Raw genomic sequence first — 15,516 nt, 5'->3', positions numbered from 1 at the left:
TTTGACTAATTTGAACATGTGCAAATATAAATGAATACTACTTTAGAGTGGATATTCCAAATATATGAAAATTATAAAGCAATATAACAGCTCACTCTTAAAGAAAGGTTTCATCAAGGGGTTTTCACAGCAAGGGCATGAGGTTCCAGTAAGAACATTTCAGTGAACAGTTCTTGAACCAATTTTATAATCTAAAGAATTTGATTTTGTGCGATGGAAAAAGCTTCCTTGGACCTTAAAGGTTCTTCATGGAAACACTAAAGAACCTTTAATTTTAAACTAGAGTATCTCTTATTTGGGTGTCTAGTAACCAGAATATTGGCTTGGGTTAATATGTTTACATTGGCAATTGCATTATGGACAGCTGAATGTGATCAAATTTGATTAACATCAGAATCTTGAGCATATAAAGACATTGAAAGTGAAAGTGTTTCATGTTGAAAAGAAGAAAAAATCCTCAGGGTTTGTTAAAAACATTTATTGGTTTTCCTTTTTTTTGTCAAGTTTTCCCATTTTTTTTCTTTTTTGTTCACCTAAGCTTCTTTTCCCAATCAATCCAGACTCATTTGAACCCCATTCTCTGGTTCCCCTCCCCATTTTTCCCTGGTGGATCCGACTTCAACCAATTCTCTCCATATTCACATTCCTCATTATTTAAATTAACCCGACGGAGCATAACCCAGTCACGTACATCATGATGAAAACAGTCACACTGGAACAGGGCACGGCAAACTAGACAAATATTCTCATGCTATTAGATGAGTGGGGTTATACGCACAGAAAATGATGATGGGGGAGGGGGAAAGTGCCATTGGAGTGCTTATGGACCGACTAGCCTAAATAGCTGCTAGATTATCCAAAAACAACCTGAGAGCAAGCGTGCAAGAGAGCAGGACTCGTGTGCGCCACAGCAGAGGTCAGATCAGATGTACAAGTCATGTTTTAAATTCTATTAAAGGTATAGTTTATTTAAAATAAAGGTTTAAATGAGTCATTATTGATGGTTGTGAGGGATGGCGAGACTGTTTTGATATGCAGTTCATACAATCAAACTATATTTACATGAATAAATAAAACCACAAATTATGTATACCTACACAAAATGACAGCTTTTCTCTTTATACAAGACAACGTTCATCAAAACACTGAAAAAAAAGGGAAACTAAAACTCTAAACAGGTAAAAAGGTAGCAGATTTTGAACGCTCTTGGATGAACGTACAAATTAATGCCACAAACTCGACTTGCTCTCAAGTTGATACACGAATCACCTGCGACTACAATAACTTGTGTAAATGACACAAATCTTTAACAAATCAAAGCCAATATGTCCACTGATTAAATAAAGGGGAAGGGGGGGGGATTGGAAGGACTGGTTAGTTTAAATAAAAAGGGCACCACGTGTGCACACAGGAAGATGAAGACGATTGGTTGAAGTCAGAGCAATATGAGAGATAATTTAAAGGGGCAGTACCCTTTTAAACAAATATACAAGCTTCCCAAGTTGAACTGAACTCATAGAATCAATTCTATTGAGAGAGGACCGGTTTGCCGCCATGGAGTGCTCTTACAAGGAGAAACATGATGTTAGCTATATGAACGCAATGTCAAACTTCATCGAATTATCGGACAGGCTCAGATCAGGGCTTTGACGATTCGTTTCCTCATACAAACAGAGGCTCAAGTGATCTCGGGGAGAATAAAAATACAAGACTAAAACTGAAATAGTTGGTGTGACGGCTGAGGGTAAAGGGTTTATTTACATACCAGGTGAACAAACTCTTCTTAACTAGTATTCAATAGTCATTTTAATTTAAATAGGAGAGAAGTGATTTCTGGGAAGATATCTTACTCTCTCGGCTGTGTTTTTGGACATTAACACGGCCCACCCCACTACATCCATAGCTGCGTCATTCAAGCTGGTCATACGGTCTGGAAAATCGGCATGAAATGCGGGAAAACTGAAGAGGAGTGACCACAAGCGATGTCTGTGTAATGCGTCTACACATTTCCTGTGAAAATGTAGCTGTAAATGTGGTTTTGGGAATGAAAGACTAATAAGAGTGTAAATGGGATGTGTAATCTTGACGTTCTATATTAATAAAGGCCCTTTTTAGATGAAATTTAAAAGTGTACTGTCTCTTTGAATCCCTTAGCCCAGAGGCTTGTTTCTAATAGTTTAAGCTCCTCCCCTTCCTGTTCTCACTCCGCTGGCATGGTCTCTCCCTCTCTAGCCTGATTTGGCCCCAACTAGAGAAATAAGTCCATCCGTGCTCATGGACTTGGGACGCTCCAGAGGGAAGCCAAGCGCTCTGCTCCACACCAGCTGGGCGAGGACGCCCAAAGCCCGGGATACGCCGAACAACACAGTGTAATAGTTCATCTCAGTCATGCCATAATACTGCAAAACACAAGAGTACAAATATGAGAGGATTTCAGAGAAAAATAGATGTAAACTGTACAAATAGAAAAGGGCAAAAAAAAAAAAAAAAGGATTAATATAAATAAAAATTCTTATTTTTTTAAAGTGTATACAAAAATTAAATGTATTTAATAGATTACATACATATATATAATATTTTACTTTTTTTTTAGTTATACGTGACAAACTACTACATTAAATCGATTGCCTGGGGAAATGTTTACAGCGGTCATTATAAAAACATTTTTAAGTGCAAAATGTCATGCTTGACTATTCAGAATCCAGTATTCAAAAGAACTGTGTAATAGGACCAGGTATATTTATAAATTTCGATTTCATATATATTAATTACTTCTGACAAATAAATAAATATGTATGGTTATTTTATGCTATTTTCACTGCAAAAATAGGGTAAAATGATAAATTAATAAGAATAAAAAAGAATAAATAATTTACATACAGAAAGGTAAGATAGATATACAAGATCATTTAGGGGCACTTGACAAAAATGATACAGACCTGTACTAAAATGCCACGGATCATCTTTTAAAATCACATTTAAATGTATCATCAGCTGATTTCTGGTGTCTTACTTGCAACAGGACTCCGCTGTGAGCATCTACATTGGGCCAGGGGTTCTTGGCCTTGCCCTGCTCCAGAAGCACATTGGGTACGATCTTGTAGAGTTGAGCTACCAGCTTGAACATGGGGTCATTGGGAAGGTGCTTGAGGGCAAACTCGCGTTGACAGGCGTAGCGGGGATCCGTCTTCCTCAGCACAGCGTGGCCATAGCCTGGGACCACCTGAATAATGACGAGAGAGAGAACAATCAGTGTGAATAATCATCCATTATACTTTGATCCATCTGCACTGAGTTTCACAACCCCATCGTTTGTATGTTCATGCATTTCCTATTGAAACAGTAAGTTGGAACATATCAAAGGCACTCACTCTGCCTGATTTGAGTGTGTTCCAAATGTAATCTCTCATTTTCTCATCCGACACCTCACCCCCGAGCTCCTTCTGCAGGGCTGTCAGCCACACCAGAACCTCCTACAGGACAGAGGAGGAAATGCATGAATGAAATGCAAAGCTGGTTAGTATTTCATAACCATATGGCCTGTGCAACACGAAGCACATTAAGGCACAAACCTGATTGGCCAGTCCGTGCAGGGGTCCGGCCAGGCCATTCATAGCAGCACTGAAGGAGAGGTAGGGGTCAGATAGGGCACTGCCGACCAGGTGACTAGTGTGTGCGCTGACGTTTCCACCCTCATGGTCACTGGAGAGAAACAGAAGCACACAAGGTTAAGGACACTAAACTAGATTGCAGACTGGCAAACTAACACAACCACATGAGGGCAGACTTGATTAATTTTAATATTCTATACAGATCCCCCTTCTTTCCTAACAAGTACACTAGTAAGTTGGGTGTTGTTCCTTGCTGACTGAACAATACGTGTACAGTCTAAAGTCACTGGCCAGTGGGAGATTAAGTTAGATCAATAAACTTTTAAGTCGCAAGCCAAACACCACACAATCATTTTTCAAAATGTAAAGTTCATGAGGTGTGTCAGTTTAACGCCATTAACGGTTATTAGAGAATTTAAATACACAGATGTTTTGGGGATTTTATTGGATTTCAAATACAATATTTATTAGTAGATTTTGTTTATTATTAATTCAAAGAGTTTATTACCTAAGGCTTTTTATGTACTTCATTTGCATCCATTTATTCAGCAATAAAAGTGACAACTGCTTTTGCTAGCGTAGATTGCATGTCTCACCGGTCTAAAGTCCCATTCAACACTGCTGTGTGTTAAACATCTTATCTTGATTAATCTGTCAATTATTTATTCGTCCACTAATCAGACAGCTAATCCACATCTTGATCAATGATGGTTGCAGCCCTAGAAAAAAAACATTACTTGACGTTGTTCAGCATGTTCCTGCAGAGGAAGGTAGAGCAAATCGTTTGCTTTTAATATTACACCACTGCTCTTCACATGATATTCAGTGTCAGATTGTGGATGTTTTTCCTATTAAGAGCCAATTTACAGTATTGTACTTGTGCTATTGATGTTTAATGGCATGAATGATCCAGTCTGGTAATAGACATCAGGTGCATTCAGGTCTCCACTGGAAATACAAGCTTTTCTCAAAAAGCTTGATGACTCTGAGAACACTAGAGGCCTTTTCTGAGAGCAATCACAAAGGTTAAAAGTCCAAGCTGACCTCATTCCTTATGACTGCCTAGAACCTAACAGTGGAGGAGGAGTTTATAACGAATGAGTCATGAGTTTGTAGGTCATGTGATGGATTTTTTAATTAATCATAACTAACATTTGTTTTTCTTGCAGGAACAACAATCATATGTTTTTGAATTATGTATGTGTCCCCTTTTGGCTAAAACTCGTGACTTTGGTTGTGTGAGTTTAAAAATAACAAATATGGGAAATGAAACTAGACGGATGTCTAAACTTGAAACCTTGTGGTTACCTAGTAACAAGAGGGCTTGTTTATGAAAACCAATCAAATTGTGGGGAAATTATGTAATGTTTCATGTCATTTTAACATACCCCTTATTCTATAAACACTGTTGTATTCGTGTTAGCTGGTGGGATTCTCAATGAAATTTGTCTGAGATCCTCCGGCCATGATGTATTATTCTTTTTGGGGGAGATTCTTTGAGAACTGCTCAGGATCTCCTTCGGCCGTGATTAAAGCATTTAAAGGACATTTGCTGAAGTCTGTTGGTTTATTATTGCTGCGCAGCAAGTCAGATAGGGGAGCAAGCTAGTTAGGGGAACAAGTTAGTTAGGTGACTCGGCCGACGTCGACTGTAGACGCGTTGGAGTATAAATATTATTGAACGGGGACGTCGACTGTAGACGAGACCCAGAAAATTTAACGTCGACTGTAGACGTTTGGGGACGTCGACTGTAGATGAGACCCAGAGAAACTAACGTCGATTGTAGACGAGACCCAGGTACGTAGTTAGGTTTAGGGAAAAATCTACCACAATTATCACCTGTGAATGGTGAGGTACAGCCTCATGAGTTCTGTGAACTGTGGCTCGCTGTAGCCCAGCATGTTGGTGAAGTTGTGGGACCAGTCCAGGTTGGAGTCGATGGCGCCGATGCTGCTGCCTTCACGGTACAAGTTGCGGTAGATCTTGGCCGCCACGCAGGGGAGCTTGGCGATCAAGTCCATTGAGTCTTCGTACACGAACTATAAATAAGCAAATAAATATCTTAGTCAAAAGTCATTTTACTCTTATCATCAGGTTTATCTTTACAAACTTCACCAATAAAGTTTCTAGAACAAATATTTTCAACCAATCACCTCCCAGTACTTGGCCTTGTTAACTCCCTCAGAGTAAGCCCGAGCAAAACTGCTCTCACTGTTCAGAGCCGTGATGGCGGCGCTGAACTGAGACATTGGGTGCAGGTTGGTGGGGAAGTTGTCGAGCATGGTAACCACATGAGAGGGAAGGGCCGCCCGCTTAGCCCACTCCTTGGACAACCAACTCACCTGAGGAAACAGAGTTAAATGAGAGGAAAAATATTTTTGTGGCAAGTTACTACATGGAGATACACACATATACACAACAACTAGAAGCTCAAGAAAACAAAAACAAAAAATCACAAATAAATGTTTTATCAATCAAATAATTTTGGTAAACAATCATGCAAGTGGGATGATTTTTTCTGAATTTTTTCTTATTGGGGTTTATTTTGTGATAAATACAGACCGACTGTACATTTTCCTTTATGTTAATATTAGGGGCTTTCACACCAGTTGTTCGAGGAACTTGGTTATAGCATCTAGCCACTAGGGTGGTTCCCCAAGAACTAAATGTTCCCGTAGGGCCATTTTCCTGGTTGCATTCGCACTGCTAGTAGGAACTCTGAAGTGACGTAAGCCGCACTTGTTGTGACTTATTTTGACTGCGCTGAGAACGGCAGAGCCTGAGCACACAGCGCTCCCATTCTCCGTCTTCATTAGTTTACGGTTTGTTCAACAGTCCGGTCTAATACTTTATTAGACAGAACTGTTATACAAAGACGGTAGACAGTATATGAAGTATTAGCGTTTGCCGTGCAGTTGATGCCCAATGTCACTAGCTGGGCAGAAATACATAATCATGTTTCGCTTGGTCCGCTCAAAGTTGCGTTGGATTTTCTCCTTAGCGTAAATGTTGAGAGGTCCTTCTAATCACTGTTTTCTATGTTTGTAGAGTTAGTTTATGGAGTAAATATATAGGCTATAAACTGTGTTTACACAGCTTTTTTTTTAAATGGTGGGTGCTGGTGTTTCACGTGCATTCAGCCAATCATCATACACTTACGTCACTGGAAGTCTATTGCACTGGGTTAGACCCTACTCTGAAGTAGGAGCTAATTAAGTTTCCCCAAAAGGAGTTCCTAGAACTAAAAATCGTTCCTAGTTAGTGCGGTGCGAACACGCCAAAAACCAGGTACTTCCGCCATTAATTCTAGGAACTACGATATGATTCCTCCGGTGCAAAAGCTCCTATTAAGATCTACGCAAAGAGAGCAGGAACAAAACTCTTGGTTTCTCAATAGATATTTCCTCTATTGCGCCCTGAATTTCTTTAATGGGTAACACTGCAGTGAATATGAAAATTAATTCCTCCTCACCTGCTCATCAGTGGGCACCTGTCCTGTGATCAGCAGCCAGAACAGACCCTCTGGCAGCGGCTCCTCTCCGCCGGAAGCTTTGGGCAACAGCTGCTGACATTCTGGAATGCTGTAACCACGGAAACGGATGCCCTAAAGACGCGATCGATAAACACAGGGAGGACATCAGTACATCTGACTGAATAAAGTAAACAAGGAGAACTGGCGCTTCAAACTCTGACAGGGTTCAGGGGTTAGTAGGATAAATACTAACCCAATGTATATATTTATCCAAGGCACCGTGGTGCAACTATCTATTTTTAGCATACAGCAGCACTGTGTGCAAATAATGAGCTCATATGACATCATTCATGGTACATTTTCAAAACCTGAAATGCCTATTTTACGTGTCAAGGATTGACGGCTCAATTTTATGGGAAACAAGAGCTTTTAGTCTGTTTTGAATTAAAATACTAAAATAGTATGTGTAACAAATAAGAACAATAAAATTATATTCTAATAATAATACAAAAATAGCAATAGTAATAAATTACTTAAGACTTTTATTAATATCATAATTTCATAACAAAAAAAAGACATTACATTTATTTATAATTAACAAATGTTTAAATAAATATAACCTGGTTTAAGCTACATTTTAGCAACACCGGGCTGACAGCACATGATGTGTGTGTGTGTGTGTGTGTGTGTGTGTGTGTGTGTGTGTGTGTGTGTGTGTGTGTGTGTGTGTGTGTGTGTGTGTGTGTGTGTGTGTGTGTTCACCTCATCAGGGTCGAGCACAGAGGTCTCGTACACTAAACCCTTCATGCCTCTCATTCCTCCATAAACCTGTTGAACAGAAAAACAGCACTCAAACATTACTGAGATACTTCTATCATCACACTTTTGTGATGTTTTCCAGTCCGCCATCTCACTTCTCTGCCCTATATTTTTTTGTGTCACATTTTGAGTAATTATGCCCCTTGGATGCAGTTAAGTCTGCAATGTAGAATAACTGGCAGTGAGACAAAGACCACATGACTCAGCTGAAAGAACAGCCATGAGAGCAGCAGCACTCACACCATAGCCTGAGGGTCCTTGAGAAAACAGTCGTCCAATCAGAGGGCAAAAAACTGTTACTGTATTTGTGGGGGTGTGCAGCACCATATCATGTGAGATGGAACTGGTCAGGCATGTTAGGCAACACTTGCTCGTGTCATCAGTCAGACGAAACAGAACCTGGCTGAGTAAGGGGTGATATATCCTAAATTTAAGCCAATGACTCCTAGCCAGTTACTCAGAAAGAACACAATATTAGTAATTGTATTAATAATAATTGATTTACTTCACTAATAAAATTGCCATCTTCAGGATTATTAATGATAATCCTCAATGATATCCAGTAAAATATGAGTAACCAGGAAACATTTCTGATTCGCGTTGATAAAGGGGTATTTGAGTCTTAATGGGGCTTAAAGGTTAGAAACATTAAAGGGATACTTCACCTCTGGGAAGATGAATGTGTATTTAAAATAGGTAATTTAAGTAGAAGAAATGTGAAGAAATTTTTGAATTTGGAGCTTTCTAGACTGAGAAAAGCCAGAAAATGCATTTTTGGCTTATGTGGATGAAAGACAACAACTCCCAGAATGCACTTGCTTCGCTGCCTTAGGAGGCCACGCCTACCGGTAAGAGTGCGTAGTTGAAAACAACAAGGCTAGCCTACGTGATGAGTTTGCCAGGGATTTAGAGATGGGCCAAAATGTCCGGGATTCGGCTTTTGCGTTCTACAGTCGCCATTCATTATGTTTACTGTGGCGAGCAGGACGAGGCTGACGGCCGCGGGAGAACGGCGCGAGGCAGGTGGCGTCATTACTGAGACGCGCCGGGTATCTCATCTCTCACGGAGGAGCGGGAATTTTCTTAGCAATGTTAAAACGCACATCAACCGATCACTTGTTTAGCGTTCATGTAAACACTACATTCAGATTCACCAATCGGAATGAATTCAGTTAGATTGAAACAAAAGGTGCATGTGCATGTAAACAATGAATGGCGACCGCAGAACGCAAAAGCTGAATCCCGTACATTTTGAACGATCTCGCCCGCCGGACAAGTCCGGGAAAAGGAGGATGTTGTTGTTTACCCCTACTTACTCAGCTTTCTCCTACTACTCAGCTTTCTCCACAGAACAAGAGCCTACTAGCTTAGCTTCCAAAGAAAGACGGCTGACACTGTGTACATTCTGTGAGTGAGATCCCACCCTGTATGGGCGGGCTGAAAACATGCGGAACAACGCCATCTACTGGCTGTAGTCTATAGCCTCCGGCCAGAAAATCCTCCGATGACGCAAAATGACGATTTTTGCGTCATCGGAGGATTTTTTCCAGACAAAAAATACATAAATCTCTTGTCTCAGGGGGATATGAGGGTGGAAAGCATGGTAATTCGAAAATACTACAGGTTTTCTACTAATACAAAGCTTAATGCTAAATCCTGAAGTAACCCTTTAAGTAATAAGGTACTGTAAATATCACGATTAAAGTGTTGTGTACAATACAGCACAGCCTTATTGCATTTTATAAAAGTGAATCTCTGATATATAAGCAAAGTGTGAGTGGTGTTGAAGTGAATTACTGTATCAGTGTTGTGATTGTTAACAAAAACAAACTACTAAAAATAGTTCGTTAAAATAAAAATATTAGAGACTAGAATTTGTTTTAATGTTGAACATTGAACAATGTATGTTGCCTTGGCAAGTAACTGAAATAAAATGAGTTTAAGTACTAAAATGACTAGCCTAAGTACTATAAAAACCTTCCAGACATGATTTACAGTAATGGTGAGTGCAGCGATGTTTCTCTCACCATGTCCACCGTTATCTGACCGATTGGAGTTTTGCCATGCTGCTGTTTGAAGTTTTTGATCCTGCTCTGCTCTTTAGGGACGAGGTCTGCCAAAACATCTTTTAAATTCTGCACAAGTTCAAGGAAAAAAGGTCAGTGTTTGGTAAGTGAATCTGGTACAAACAGATTTAATAACTGTCTAACATGCATTATAAAGGACAAAGTGCTTTTTGAGGTTCAAAAAAGTATACAAAGACTTTTGATAGTGACTCAACCTTTCAAAAGCAAAGCTGTGATCTAATCTCAGTAAGTGTAATTAACATCTGAAGTCTGGTTCTGGCTGTGATTATAGATCCAGGATCTGAAACGATGCAGATACGTACCGTGGATGCGCTGGCATTTCTGGCAGCCACAACAACGCATGCTGCATTCTGGAAAAGAAAAGAAAATACAGACTTTGATGAAAGATGCAAAGCAGCCAGGGTTAACAGAGATTTCACTGCAGAAGGTCTGCTGACAGCTGCAAGGCAGGTGACTTTAGTTACACAATGCAAAACGTGTCAGTTGCCAAGGCAATGCTTTTTCTTTGGACTCAAATTACAAAGCTTCTTATTACAATACGTTTTGCTGGACCAAATGCTTTCAACTAGGTCTGAAGTCAAAAGCCCAGAAAACAGATACAGAGCTTACTACATGTAAAACAACATCATCTGTAAAGCATTTCTCTATCATCTATCACAACTTTGCCAATTAGCAGCTGTTTTTTTTTTTTTTCTGTCCAAGAGAGGTACAGCACACGTATTACATGATAGACAAGAAAGACTGCCAGAGAAACTAGATGTGAGTGTGTCTTAAACTTTCACCACTGTGCCATTGATCATGATCACCTTATGTGGGTTTCAATCTTACAAATATAATACCGAGATATAGGACCTAATACAATTTAATAATAGCATTAAGATATAGGCTATGTAATGGCAATATTTCAAGAACACAAAGGAGCCCATGTGCAACAGAACACAATGGATTCTGACAGATCCAAGCTAATTCTATTACAGAATTCCTGAATGATGAGTTTTTCCTGTATGGCCCATCCCTTTCCTACATCAAGATACATCCTTAATTTCTATATATAGCTTTAGATTAAGAGCCCTGTCTGATCGACACACAGCAGGACCAGAGATAAACTGCCACTGCAGAATGACTCAAGCACGGACGTAATGCCAGGTCAGATTGGCAAGGCATGTGGGGAGATGATTCTCCTAACAGAATAAAGTCACTGGAGTCATAATTAATCCTCTACACACACAGCTGTTTATAGCATTTAGCAATGGGTTGTGAAACTGAAAAGATGTTTAGCTTAAAAAAGGGGAATTTACCTACAACCCAATACAACATGTCAGCGAGTATTACAAAGAGAAGCAGTGCTCACATTTTCTTTAGCAAATTTAAAAATAGTGATGCACCAATAAAATTCTGGCTGATGATACTGATAAACCAATAATTATTTTGATGGTATGGGAGATAACTGATAAATGGATATTAAAATTGTATACTAGTATTTTGTCCAAAAATTAAAAATAAAACACTAAAAACAAAAAACTTATGTATGCTACAAGTGACAATATAATGTACAGTATGAAAAATGGATGTTCCTTCTGAGATTTGCAAAAGATTACATTTAATAGTGTTATTGACTATGATTTTCATTTTTAATGATTAAAGCGTTAGAAAGCACCAATCAATTTAAATGTAAAAGGAGTAAATGAGCACGCACAATCAAATAACTAATATTGACATACACTCTCTAACATTGCCCTTGAATGTATTATTGATATATTATCGATTGTGCATAAAAATGCTGTGAAAAAAGCTTATGTTTATTTTTTTTCTATCAGTCTTTAATATCCAAAACAAACAGCACAAGACAGAAAACAGGGCTGCAGTGCACATACTGGTTTGCTTTCACCTGAGGGGTCAGACTAAGACTGGGATTGAGCTGGATTATACAGGGAATGACTGCAAAGCCAATACTTCCTACACCGTGAGCCTCCTGATCACCATGCAAGTCAGTGCACCGACATCAGACACCCGTCACTCTGTCTGCACTACAGCTAAAGATTTCTCTTTGTCCAGAAATAAAGAGCAGCCTGACACACCTCGCATGACATACAGTAGCTTTGTGACCAGAAAACCATTCAAATCAGTCAATCATCATTTATGGGGTGGCCTTTATTGTTGCTGATAAGAAACTGCTTGTCTCTGACCTTCCCTCAAGTCTATGGCCGTGTAATCTGTGGGAAAGGTGATCATACTGGCAGCTGTTAGTTTGACCCAAGTGCAACGCAGAGGAGGGCGATTACATAAGCCTCTGTACTAGTAGCGGAATTCCTAAATGAAAACGATTCCACTGTCTGTCTATTAAATGTTTGACAAGTACGATCACAGCGGAACATTCAAATCCGCATTGCGCTGCTGTTGACACGTCAAGGTATGAAACAGCTTCACAAACAGTATTTTCAACCACACAGTATCATTATTTCTGGGTTACAAACATTCAAATGATCACAGAAGCACTGGTATTAAAGTTTATAGTTCGGATATAAACACTGTCTACGGTAGCGAATCTAGCGATCAAAATTAAATCACCTTTTGAAAGGAACTTGATGCTTCAAATAACAATTGAATCGATTACATTGACACCAGTAGGTGGCGACAAGTGACTTAAAGGGATAGTTCACCCAAAAATGAAAATTCTGTCATCATTTACTCACCCTCATGTTGTTCCAAACCTGTATGACTTACTTTCTTCTGCTGAACACAAAAGAAGATATTTTGAAAAATGTCTGTAACCAAACAGTTGATGGTCCCCATTGACTTCCATAGTAGGAAAAAAAAAGTACTATGGAAGTCAATGGGGTCCATCAACTGTTTGGTTACTGACATTTTTCAAAATATCTTCTTTTGTGTTCAGCTGAAAAAATAAATTCTTACAGGATGAAACAACTTGAGGGTGAGTAAATGATGACAGAATTTTCATTTTTGGGTGAACTATCCCTTTAAAACATTTATTTGCCATTGAATCATTCATTCAAGAGATTCGTACAAAAATCTCAGATACAGCCAGTAATTAAATAAGTGAAGTCCTTAGGAGTGAGTCATTGAATCATTCATTCAAACCGTTCATCATTCCTTCAATTTAAAAAAAAAAAAAAAAGATTTTAAATTAATTAAATATATTTTTTAATAGACTGCAGCAATTAACATTTTGTCAGAACCTCTAGTTAGTAAATTACACGTTATTTTGTTTAGTTGTCTATTCAGAATCGTGGGATAATGGTGATCTCTAATTGAAACAAAAAAAATGTGATTCTCAATATATCCACAACCGTGCAGCTCTAGGTGAATGAAAACATAAAATAGCTAATACAATGTAATGAACCAATACAATTCAATAACAGTGTTTCCTACTAATTACCCAGACTTGCATAATTTCTAACATTTCTATGGAAGTTTACAACATTACTCTAGATTTGTAATGAGAATGTCACAAATACGTAAAAGGTCTCTGCAGTTTTCCACAAAAACATAAAAGCTAAAGGGTTTAACACTTGCAAGTGAAGAAATGTTGTAATTTGACAAAAGTGAAAACTATTATACTTACTATGAAAATATCCCTTTTTTATTTTACAGTGTAGTTTTAAAACAATGAAATATGCATTTAATTAATTCAGCTTTTAATTATGTATTTGAATAAAAAATGCTACATTACATTTTTGGAGGAAAATGTGACTGTCTTTCTACAAGGACAACTCAAAAAAAGTAAAAAATTAAATGCACAACTAAATCCTATGGTGCAATGTATGCTATATAACAATAACCTTGGCAACAGCATCAAGGTAAGGACCACGTCACAAATGCTGCAGAGAATAGGTCTAGTGCATTTGCAAATGGATACTGGCCAGCTAGCAATCTCGTTGACTTTTCACTCATTTCCTATTGTGACTACTGCGGCACAGACTATTCTACAGAGCCAGCCTATATGCAGAACAGACACAAGGGTCGGCGTGTTAGCAGGGATCACTAGTAATACCACATGGAGGAAATCCTGCACAGACAAAAGGACTCTTTGTGAGTTTTCTTTAGGAAGGGAAAATGTATAAAAGATTGACAGGTAATGCTCTATTGACTTCCAAAACCCCTCTGTGCTTTGTTTAGATGAAACACCTTGTTTTTCTATACTCAAAGCAGATGTGCCAGACGTGCTGAATAAGTTGTCCACCAACTGAACGCTTTATTAGGAACAGCTCTTTATGGTACCACTGCATAAAAATCCATTCACATAGCTAAGCAAATCTCCCAGCAGTGTCATTTAAGTCTACAAGTGTTTGCAAAGCAGACTACTAGGTCTGAACAAGGTCCAACACATTACCAATAAAACACGAAAATTATGCAAGTAAAGTACAGAAATGCACCTTGGTCACTCCTGTCCTATGAACTGATAATCAGCAGATTACATAAATGTAATACAATGCAGAAGAAAAGGCTGAGGAACTATTAATGGTGTACACAGGTCATCTAGGGGTGTGAACGGAGGGTTAACCCTGAATGACAAGAGCACAGTGACCTATATTACCATACTGAGACAGTATATGGATAAGTGCAGGTTTCTTTAGGTGATATATAAGTGACACTTTTTCCACTCATTTTTTTCTCATCACAATCTAGATGTGACATGTTAAACATCACCAGTCACACATTTTGTTCAAGGCATTTCATATCAAGGAGAACATAATTATATTGAGGTATTGAGCAACTCTGCAAACTATTCACACATTAATGAATGAATGACAATCCTGAAGGTCAAGTCAGCCACAGAGGAAAAACAAGAAGACTAACCTGTCAGACTACAGCTAAACAGGTGCAGATCGAAGATGTCAAAGTGACTGTTCAATTTGAGTTACATTAGATCACCTGAAACTGGTTAAAGTGTTTAATTTCATGTGAAAGGAGGCCAACTACGCAACTGGGCTTCAGAAACACCTCAGTAAACCAAATATAACTGGTTTCTTTGTCATGTATCATTACATAGCTAAATGAAACCATTCTTAAAACACAACTTTATATTGGCTGTGCTTCAATTTTGTTCGTTTCCTTAGACAGCTTGCTTGAAGTGCGCTTTGAAAGTCTGATAACATTTTTGAAAGCCTATGTAACGTTAGTCAAGCACAATTGGTATTGAAAGACAGCCACTGGTTTAAATATAGAGTTATAGGGAGAGACACAAAAACAGAATATGTTTCATGCATAAATGACCTAAAGTAGATGATCGATATGGTTTATTATTACTGGCTGTCTGTCACTACGGTAATCTATGCTAAGCTAAGCTAAGCTAACCTAACCAGGTAGCAGCCTGTGTCTCCCTCACTCAATTTAAAATAAAACTTTCCTACCTTTGAACTGAGGAGCCTTGGGGCTAGTCTGCTGATAGAGAGGAAGGACATTGTTCGTTTATGTGTGTATAAATATTACAAGTGGTTCTTTATCGACCCCTGCTTGAAGGTGCCCCTCTCGCTACCGTGCTCGCAGTGAAGGTTGAAAAAGGAA

At 38.7% G+C, this 15,516-nt stretch overlaps 1 protein-coding gene across 1 annotated transcript; it reads right to left on the bottom strand.

Annotated features, from left to right (window-relative positions):
• Positions 1-462: 462 nt before the first annotated feature.
• On the bottom strand, positions 463-15,514 carry cs (citrate synthase). Its single transcript, XM_079849522.1, has 11 exons — positions 15,363-15,514; positions 10,293-10,340; positions 9,931-10,038; positions 7,847-7,912; positions 7,085-7,216; positions 5,766-5,954; positions 5,452-5,651; positions 3,573-3,702; positions 3,372-3,473; positions 3,014-3,223; positions 463-2,399 (listed from the first exon to the last, which is right to left on the bottom strand). Exons 1-11 carry the CDS (start codon positions 15,411-15,413, stop codon positions 2,229-2,231), a joined length of 1,407 nt encoding a protein of 468 aa, XP_079705648.1. The 5' UTR covers positions 15,414-15,514; the 3' UTR covers positions 463-2,228.
• Between the last annotated feature and the right edge of the window lie 2 nt (positions 15,515-15,516).

The sequence above is a fragment of the Squalius cephalus genome, assembly GCF_949319135.1.
Source record: "Squalius cephalus genome assembly, chromosome: 18".
NCBI lineage: Eukaryota > Metazoa > Chordata > Actinopteri > Cypriniformes > Leuciscidae > Squalius > Squalius cephalus.
This window is presented reverse-complemented; position numbering and strand designations above follow the sequence as displayed.